The 9,941-nt window shown below is 42.1% G+C and overlaps 1 protein-coding gene across 2 annotated transcripts; it reads right to left on the bottom strand.

Moving 5' to 3' along the window:
• Window positions 1–51: 51 nt before the first annotated feature.
• LOC123997745 (hyaluronan and proteoglycan link protein 2-like) lies at window positions 52–7,588 on the bottom strand. Of its 2 annotated transcripts, none has more exons than XM_046302271.1 (6): window positions 7,189–7,588; window positions 3,141–3,245; window positions 2,563–2,919; window positions 2,267–2,383; window positions 1,965–2,147; window positions 52–742 (listed from the first exon to the last, which is right to left on the bottom strand). In XM_046302271.1, exons 2-6 carry the CDS (start codon window positions 3,217–3,219, stop codon window positions 465–467), a joined length of 1,014 nt encoding a protein of 337 aa, XP_046158227.1. In that variant the 5' UTR covers window positions 3,220–3,245; window positions 7,189–7,588; the 3' UTR covers window positions 52–464. The 2 variants fall into 2 exon arrangements, with proteins under 2 accessions (XP_046158227.1, XP_046158226.1); XM_046302270.1 differs by lacking the exon at window positions 7,189–7,588 and adding an exon at window positions 3,406–3,555.
• Window positions 7,589–9,941: the final 2,353 nt, after the last annotated feature.

Genomic DNA, 9,941 nt, shown 5'->3' with positions numbered 1-9,941 from the left:
ATAGTTGCATTTGAATAATATTTTAATGCCATTGATCAAATACACTTTCAAGATCTTTTATTGTATTACAGTTATGGTCAATGCATATACTTTCTCCCATTCTGCTATTCACGCATTCTCTTACATCAGATAAGAAGCTAGCAGCATTTTATGAATTTGTCATTGTGTAATAACTTTCCTGTTACATTAGAATAGTGTAAAAAAGCCTGTTACACAAACGCAGGGAAACATGTACAGCAGTTGTTACCTGTAGCAGTAAAGCTCAAAAAAATGGCAGGCTTTTATTGATGTGTCCAATGAAAAAAAGGTGTTAAACCTTTGAGGTTTCCTGTAATAACATATTGTAATATTGCAGAAAAGCGTAATGAAACCTGTAGGGGACACTGGTAGTCTTCACAATGGCTGCGTCTTGGATCTATGAAGTCAGTGGATGTAGGCTCCACACGCTATGGGTCTCATGAAAGCTACCTGTAGCAGTAGGCACCATAGAGACGCAGGGTCTTGCTGGGGTACCCAAAGGTGCGCACCCCAGCCTCGGGAATACCGCCACAGCGCTCTCTAGGGGTGGTGATAGGGAAACGCACACTGCCGTCCTTCAACCAACCTCCATTACAGCGGTCATAGCTCAGGAAACGCCAGGCTGAATAGAGCTGTCCAACCAGAGCTAACTCTCCTCCCTCACCCCTGCACGCCTGCACTGCCTCCCCAAACGTGAGTGGCCCTCCAACGAAGAACACAAAGCCTGGAAGAGAGGAAGGGGAATACAAGTTCTTTAACCTGCTATAGCAGTGTTTGCCAACTGGCGGCCCGTGGTTCTATTAGGCCTGCGGGTGATTTTCTGAGCTTTTTTATTTTATTGTTGGACATAAAAGACTGTAAAAACATCAGCAAATCAGCTCCAAGTGATTTCAATTTTGGAAATCTGTGATCGTATACAAATGTAAGCAAGGTTCAAAATGATTATGTTTTAGTCAAATGTTATACAGTATCTGTTTGGGCTTCTTGCTGTCAATTGTTGCAGAACACAAATTATTTGTAAGTATGTCCCTGCACCCTGACCGTCAGCTCAAGAAAAAAAATCCTCCCTCTGCTGAATCTAGTTGATAACCCCTGTGCTAAAGCATTAGAAGTCATTTGTTGTCTCAGTCATTCTGGATCTGAAGTGTTGACATGCACTCACAACAATATCATTACTCTTATTTAAGGTAAGTATGGTGCTGTATCCATCCCTATATGGCAGTGATCATCAACTAGATTCAGCACAGATTTTTAAAATAATTATAAGTCCAACCAGATATAACGTTTGACTGAAACATAATCATTTCAAACCTTGCTTATATGATCACATACCTGTATATCTCTCTATTATGTGTGGGAATACTTTCAAACATATTTCCTAAATTAAAATGTACAATCTTTTATGTCCAACAATAAAAAATGTAAACTTATTAGCGAACCGTGCTATATGGTTAAACCACCCACCGTCTTTATAATTCAACATTTCCACTGTGGTTTGTATTTTCAGATGTCAGTGGATGTTCTAATGTCACTAAAGGGCAACTAGTTTCTCACAGATGGACTTGTTCACAAGTGGGCCTGAACAACAGCCTTTATTGTCCATCCTCATCCTCTCAGGACCATTAACGAGCCCACTCCTATGTATCGCCAAATGTCACCCTGTTGCTATGAAAAGTTTTACAGTCAGAATAACATAAGACTGTTCTGAACACAGTCTTTTGCCAATACTATAACATAATTGCAATCTTATTCATGTTTGATTAATATGTTGGTTCCAGACTATTTTTAAAATGTACCACATCGACCAAATCCAATTTAACTCCTTTTATTCATTTTCAGTAAGCAGCATCCCGAATTAAAAGGGGTGGAACTAATTTGGCACATGAAGACTGTACTGACATTGCTATTTGACAGCTTCACAAAGCACCAAAACCCACTCAGCTGACCTGTGGTTCTAGAGGTGAAACAGAAGGCATCAAAGTGGTCCCGGATCCTGTCCCGGGGGCCATAGCTGCGAATTCCAGGCAGCAGCTCCCCCCCACATTCTGCTCGTGGGTGCAGGATGGGGTAGTGGACTGTCCCATCGATGAGCCATCCTGCGTTGCACCAATCCAGACCCTCTGTCCAGGCTACACAATGAGAATGTGTTACTGTTTACTTTGTGAAAGTTAGCCTTACATAAACCTCTATGGCATCAGCAAAGTTACAGAGTAAACTGTCAATGTTTTACTGATTGAATATTGAATACCTCTGTATAGCTGCTTGAATGTGGCCAATGTGCCATCCTGTTCAACACAGGCCTCCTTAGCTTCCTGGTAGGTGAATTTGTAGCGCCCGTTTTTGCTCTGATATGGAAACACCATCCCTAAAAGTAAATAGAAGTTGTCTCTTTTTATGTTGATGTTAAGTCACACAACATATCAAAAACTTTGTCTGATTTTCCTTATTTTTCTCCAAATATATTTTTGTCTGAATAGCAAGCAATACGGTTTCTTTACAACATTTGAAATGTTTAGAAAGGTTACAAGAATCATCTAAATGTACCTTCTATCCCCAATGTAATGATGACACTCTCATCCTTGATACCGTTGATCAGCTCACAGCGATATCTACCACCGTCTTCTAGTTCCAGGTTGCTGAGTCGTAGTGAGGCATCCATGGCATGAGCCTTACGAAGCGAGGCCCGTGGCCCAAGCAGGCCATAGGGTTTGTGGGCTGAACCGTTTGTGATCATGACAATGTTCTCGCTTCCATGACGAAGTGGTTCCAGTTTGGTCCATTTCACCTTGTAATGGCTTGGTTTGAATCGCAGTACACATGGCAAAGTGGCATTTCCTCCCCGAGGGCTGGTTACTTCGGCATAAACAGGTGGCTCAAGCAGATACTTCAATTTCTTTGTTGCTGAGGGAATTAAAACAGCTTCCTTGTAGACTATTCCTCCATCATTCAACAATGAAAGTCATATACATTACATTGAGTTATTATTTTATGGTCATCATTATGCAATGTCACTGACCTATAGCTAGTGGCCTAAATTGAACAGATTCAATAGATGGATGCAATTCTGCATACTCTCCTGTCATAAGCTAAAATACCTTTTATACTCAGAAAATGATAAATACCTTGTCTGTTTGGGAGATATATAGCAGACGTCCAACTGAAACAACTTGTGGTTAGTATCAAAATAGCAGCACAGTTCATAATGAAGCAAGTCCCCCTCCCTGTCCCTGCAATAGAATAACGACATTATCTGATTTAGAATGGTTACATAATATGGTAGAGCATTTTTGATTGTACTCAGAAAAGCAGTTTTATACATAGAACATTTGCCCATAGGAGGACCACAACAGATCAACAGACACCAAAAGAAAATCCCAAAGCTCTAACCTGCAGCAGTTGATGAGATGAGGATTTATTTTTCTCTTCAAAACAGTGGTGACTGATCACCTTTGAGGGTTATTCAGCCTTTGAGGGTTATTCTCTGAGACCCTTTCTGCCACTGCAATTTCTCCCTCCTCCCTTTGACCTTCAAGGTCTCTCTCTCTCTCTCTCTCTCTCTCTCTCTCTCTCTCTCTCTCTCTCTCTCTCTCTCTCTCTCTCTCTCTCTCTCTCTCTCTCTCTCTCTCTCTCTCTCTTCTTCCCTTGCCCCCTCTCCCTTCTTCCCTCCCTCACCCTCCTTCAAGCACCCTCTCCATCTCCCTTCTTCCACCCCCCCTCTCTCAGACCCTGTAAACAGGGTTGTTCTCCTTTCTGCTCCAGATGTTAATGAGGATGTGATCTGACAGGCTGCCATTGTGTCTCTCTCTGCCTCCATCCTCTACTTGTCAATAAGGGACACGTGAGAGGAAGTGAGGAAGAGTTGCCCGTTTTCAAAGGGTTTGAAACTATGTGTCTTACTGTATTTATGTAATAGAGAAACAGTTAGAGAAAGGGATATTTATACATGTTAGTTTTGAGCCTGGTATTGTCTATGGGTAAAACAGCAGCATAGCCCCATGGAAGTAACCATGTTGTAGTCCATGCTATGACTTTCAGTAGCAAGGATGTAACCTACTGCTAGCTCAACCACTGACGTAGCGCAGTTTCTCTGAACCCCAGAAAAGTTGGAGTCTTCAGAAAATCTCATGCGTCAGCCACTCACGAAGTTTAGACTACTTACTGATCGCTGTCCATGGTTCTTAAATTGCGACGTCTCCACTGCTGCCTATCACATTATGTGGTGCTAAGCTTGCAGTAGCCTATAGCTTTGCTTTAATGGATTCATGTTTACTTTTATTTGGTCTGCATTTTCTTATGTTAAGCCGAACGTTTATGTTTCATGAAGCTATAGGCCTACTGTGTCTGCTATTTAGAATGATGGCTGGCGACAATATTGTATGTACTTGTTCAGCAATTAAAGTTGGAAATTCAAACATTGCAGATTGTAAAATGAATTTTCCATGTAACAGCCCAATGTAGATTGACAACACAAACACTTTGCTTGCTACATGTTGACATTGAAAAGGAGGGTTACTGACAAAATTATTTATCAAAAAATATAATAACATTTAGACATACTGTAGGTGTGAGATGATGGGCGCATGGGCACCCAGAGCTCATGGGACCCCCACCTTGCGGGGGCTACTAGGGTTTCCCCTACGCCAGTGAGCTCAATTTTTCATCCCAAAACCCTATTGATCACAAGCCTGCCTGTACGCTGAGGACCTTTCCATCTTGCAGAGAGGGAGGAAGCTGTGTGAGTCCTGGCTTACTCTGGCCCTGTGGCCCCAGACACAAGGGCTGCATTGTGAGAGCCACAGTCTCCTTTCCCCCCCCAAAGACAACAGGCGGCGGGCTGACATACAAACACGAGGAGAAGGGAAAAATGAAATAATAGAATTCCTCTGCTTCCCCTGTCCCTTCTCCATTGTGCTCAGCCATCAATGGAACTCTTTCTGGCTCTTTAGTTCACAGCAATTAGTATTCATCAGGACACGCTTAAGTGACAACTGTCCGTCTCTGTCCTTCCTTCTTTCCATGCAGCTCTCTCTTTCTCTCACTCCCTCTCTCACTGTACTTCAACCCCAGCTCTCCATGTATTTTCTATCATACTGTATGTGTTGGTCTTATTGATACACTGCTCAAAACAATAAAGGGAACACTAAAATAACACATCCTAGATCTGAATGGGTGAAGTATTCTTATTAAATACTTTTTTCTTTACATAGTTGAATGTGCTGACAAAAAATGATCAATGGAAATCAAATTTATCAACCCATGGAGGTCTGGATTTGGAGTCACACTCAAAATTAAAGTGGAAAACCACACTACAGGCTGATCCGACTTTGATGTAATGTCCTTAAAACAAGTCAAAATGAGGCTCAGTAGTGTGTGTGGCCTCCACGTGCTTGTATGACCTCCCTACAACGCCTGGGCATGCTCCTGATGAGGTGACGGATGGTCTCCTGAAGGATCTCCTTCCTCCCAGACCTGGACTAAAGCATCCGCCAACTCCTGGACAGTCTGTGGTGCAATGTGGCATTGGTGGATGGAGCGAGACATGATGTCCCAGATGTGCTCAATTGGATTCAGGTCTGGGGAATGGGCGGGCCAGTCCATAGCATCAATGCCTTCCTCTTGCAGGAGCTGCTGACACACTCTAGCCACATGAGGTCTAGCAGTGTCTTGCATGAGGAGGAACCCAGGGCCAACCACACCAGCATATGGTCTCACAAGGGGTCTGAGGATCTCATCTCGGTACCTAATGGCAGTCAGGTTACCTCTGGCGAGCACATGGAGGGCTGTGCAGCCCCCAAACTAAATGCCACCCCACACCATGACTGACCCACCGCCAAATCGGTCATGCTGGAGGATGTTGCAGGCAGCAGAACGTTCTCCACGACATCTCCAGACTGTCACGTCTGTCACATGTGCTCAGTGTAAACCTGCTTTCATCTGTGAAGAGCACAGGGCGCCAGTGGCGAATTTGCCATGCTCTGGACACTACGCTGACAGACACAGCAAACCTTCTTGCCACAGCTCGCATTGATGTACCATCCTGGATGAGCTGCACTACCTGAACCGCTTGTGTGGGTTGTAGACTCCGTCTCATGCTACCACTAGAGTGAAAGCACCGCCAGAATTCAAAAGTGAACAAACCATCAGCCAGGAAGCATAGGAACTGAGAAGTGGTCTGTGGTTATCACCTGCAGAACCACTCCTTTATTGGGGGTGTCTTGCTAATTGCCTATAATTTCCACCTGTTGTCTATTCCATTTGCACAACAGCATGTGAAATGTATTGTCAATCAGTGTTGCTTCCTAAGTGGACACTTTGATTTCACAGAAGTGTTATTGACTTGGAGTTACTTTGTGTTGTTTAAGTGTTCCCTTTATTTTTTTGAGCAGTGTACATTTGAGTTAAGTTCAGGGGTTAGATCAGGGGCGCCAAACTCATTCCACGGAGGGCAGAGTGTTTGCTGGTTTTTGTTATTTCCGTTCAAATCAAATCAAAGTCAGATCAAAATGTATTTGTCACATGCACCGAATACAACAACTGTAGACCTTATTGTGAAATGCTTACTTATACAAACACTTAACCAACAGTGCAGTTCAAGAAAGAGTTAAGTAAATATTTACCAAATAAACTAAAGTAAAAAAAATTTTTAAAGTAACACAACAAAATAACAATAATGAGGCTATATACAGGGGGTATCGGTACCGAGGTACCATTCAGTAGCGGCGTGTGGGTAAAATCACTGAGGAAGCCAAGTCAAGCCAGTAAAAAGTCAACTACACATAAATTCAACTACACATACGTTTGTTTCATCACAAACCGGAGAGCAACATCTGTCTGGTGAAGTCCACAAAGCAAATATTGCATGTAACAAACCGTTATATCACGTGCAGAATGGTCAAGCAAGTTAATGTTTGACAGTTTACTAAACAACTAATGATTTAGAACCACAGAGTTATCGCAAATCTGCAAAAAGGCAACAGGAGCACTGCCTCAGCTATTTCAACACTATTTCAACTAACATTTAAACATCGTCAAATCAACAGCTTAGTTTGCACATGGTTAGTTTCATACACTGAAAACAAACGTAAAGATACAAAACCGATTTAGTCAATGTTGTGTGTGTGCATGTGTGTGAGCACTTGTGCGAGCAAGAAAAATCATTTTTGGACTCACCCTACTTGTAGACTAGTTGCACGCCAATGTCATCCTCCTCTCTTTTATGTTGGCAAAACGATCCATGGCTCTGTCATACAGTAAGTAAGCTTTTAGTTTTCGTTGTCCTAGGCTACCTAGCTAACATGCTTGCTAGCCTAACTTCCCCGCATGGGCAAATATTGACCAGCTAAATTAGCTAGCTAGTTAATTTTTAGCCTAAAAGGGCTAGACTACATCGAGACTACATATTGAACTTCAATCTTATCAGGCAAATTGCACAGAATATTCATTTATGGTTACATCAGAATCACATCATAATCATTGGCCTGTACAGAGAATTAAGTCAAAACCACAAGTCCAAATCCCCATCTCCATCCATGGATTAGGAAAGGGCCGATAGCTACTGCAGGACATCAACACAAGAAGACCAATTACATTTTGCTTAGGGTGAGATTTGACTAGGGTGAAGCTAAATCCAAACTGGCCTCCCTTTGGGGGCGTTTCGATGTACCAGGACAACACACTGTTGAGCTCAGGTCAGCACTAATTGGCAAATTATCTTAAATTTGTTTTATTAAAGGCCAAATGATTGCTGGCATCAATCAATCTAATGCTACAGTCGCAACATGTCATACTCTTTTTGTCCAGACAGCATCAGATACATTGGCTACACACACTGAGACAGTGTACATGGGCTACACACAATGCCATCCTTCTCTTTCATGATGCAGAAACAATCTATGACTCTGTCATACAGTACACAATTTTAGTTTTTGTTGTCCTAAACTACCTGGCTAAAATGGTTCATCACTAGCCTAACTTCCTTTCATGGGCAATGATGTGCCAGGCCAGCTAATTAATAACATTAGCCTACTACATCTACCTACATGTTGAACTTCCATCCTGTCATTGTATGAATTTAAGGTTGGATCAGAATCGCCGTTATAATAATTGGCCGGTACGGATAATTTAATAAAACCACAAGTCCAAATCTCTATCTCCATCCATGGCTAATTTGGGAAATGGATAATTTTAGCTAGCTAGATGCAAATGCAACAATTCAAGTTATTTCTGTCAATGACGTTTGGCTTCTAAAGTGATTGGTTTGAAGCTAAGTCCAAACTGGCTTTCTGACTTCCCTTGCATTCAATGCTGTGGTACTCTTTCTGACCAGATAGCATCAGATAGATGGGCTACACATACTCAGTCAGAAGGGCACTGTTTCGTTTGATCTGATGATTTCTCCGGTGAGATACATTCAGCCTCTTGCAAATTGAAGGAAATGTACAAAGCACAGAGAGATGTCTGTATTTTTTGTATGTTTTGTTCTTGGTAAAGTTTTGGAAGAAGCCTGGCTTCCCTTGCCATCCATGAATACTCACAACTGTCATTAGGGCCACGAGGGTAGATTGACTAACACAAGACTAACTGACAGGTTTTCTCTGTGTTTTCTACTAGTGTACTGTATGTACTCTGTGTTGGAAGTTATCACAAATGTATCGACCCCTCTCTATATTGCTTCTCTCCGTTATCGCTTGTTCCCATTCTCATTATAAACATTTTTACTCTTACCCTCACAATTTCTCTTGCCCTTGGGTAAACAGTACTAAATATCCTGTTTCAAATATTTTTATTAAACACACACAAGAATGGTGTATAGGTATACATGACAGGTATACAATTCTTATCTAAACATAAAAGAGCATACAGGAACAACAAGACCCAGAGTTCTGGGTGCAGAACAAATAATACAAAACACGACATACAAAACAAGGACCCCCCCCCTCCCAACTGCTCGGGTGGTAGGGCCAGCACACGCTGCCCAAAGGTAGATTAAAATTTTACCATTGAGAGTGCATTAATAAGTACAAATTCACAGCGCCGACTCGTCCAAGTAGGAGAGGAAAGGCTGCCAGATTTTATCAAATGTTGATAATTTATTGTTCAGAATATATCTAATTCTTTCTAAGTGTACAGTGTTTGCCAATTCACTGAGCCATAATTTGGTAGAGGGCGCTTCCCTCCTTTTCCAAAACAACAAGATTAGTTTTTTTGCCGAGATGAGATCATACGAGATTAGTTGTTTTTGGGGGTTGGTTAATCTGTTTAGGGACTCAGATACTCCCAGGATTATCAGAAGCGGGTCTGGATCTATTGAAGTCTCCAAAACTTCAGAGAGGATCCTAAAAATTCCACACCAATAACCATGCAAGCTAGAGCATAGGGCAAAGCAGTGGAGTAGTGTACCCTGCGCAGCCTGACATTTATCACATGTAGGGGATGTGTCAGGAAATATCCTATGCAGTTTAGTTTTGGAATAGTGTAATCTGTGTAATACCTTGAATTGTATGAGACGATGTCTGGAATTAATGGAGCATGTGTGGATATACTCCAAGCTCTCTTCCCAGTCTGCCACTGAGATGTCAGTCCCTAGTTCTTCCTCCCATTTTGACTTGATGGCATCAGTAGAAGGTGTGCTAACAGATTGAAAAGCATCATATAGACGCGATATCAGTTTATCTGAGGTGGGGCATATTTTTATGCATCCGTCAAACATGGAAGGTTTAGCATTCCCAAATGTTGGGAGGTGTTTTCTAACGTAGTCTCTCATTTGTAGGTATCTGAAAAAATTACTTCTGGGAAGATTATAAATTTCCCTCAGCAGCTCAAAGGAAGCAAAGGTCCCTTCTATGTATAAATCCCCTATGGTGCTTATCCCCAACTCTCCCCATCGCTCAAAGGTGTTATCAAGGTTAGAAGGGGCAAAGGAG

This window comes from Oncorhynchus gorbuscha, linkage group LG15, assembly GCF_021184085.1.
Source record: "Oncorhynchus gorbuscha isolate QuinsamMale2020 ecotype Even-year linkage group LG15, OgorEven_v1.0, whole genome shotgun sequence".
Lineage (NCBI taxonomy): Eukaryota > Metazoa > Chordata > Actinopteri > Salmoniformes > Salmonidae > Oncorhynchus > Oncorhynchus gorbuscha.
Note: the sequence above shows the minus strand (reverse complement) of the source record. Positions and strands in the feature narration are given on the sequence as shown.

What these genes read in the sequence shown, in the direction of transcription:
- LOC123997745 (XM_046302271.1), bottom strand. Translation starts at nt 3,219, where the DNA reads ATGAACTGTGCTGCTATTTTGATACTAACCACAAGTTGTTTCAGTTGG. An exon ending in ATATCTCCCAAACAGACAAG is followed by an intron (nt 2,920 to 3,140) that starts GTATTTATCATT and finishes TAATTCCCTCAG; the next exon opens with CAACAAAGAAATTGAAGTAT. An exon ending in ATTCAAGCAGCTATACAGAG is followed by an intron (nt 2,148 to 2,266) that starts GTATTCAATATT and finishes CTCATTGTGTAG; the next exon opens with CCTGGACAGAGGGTCTGGAT.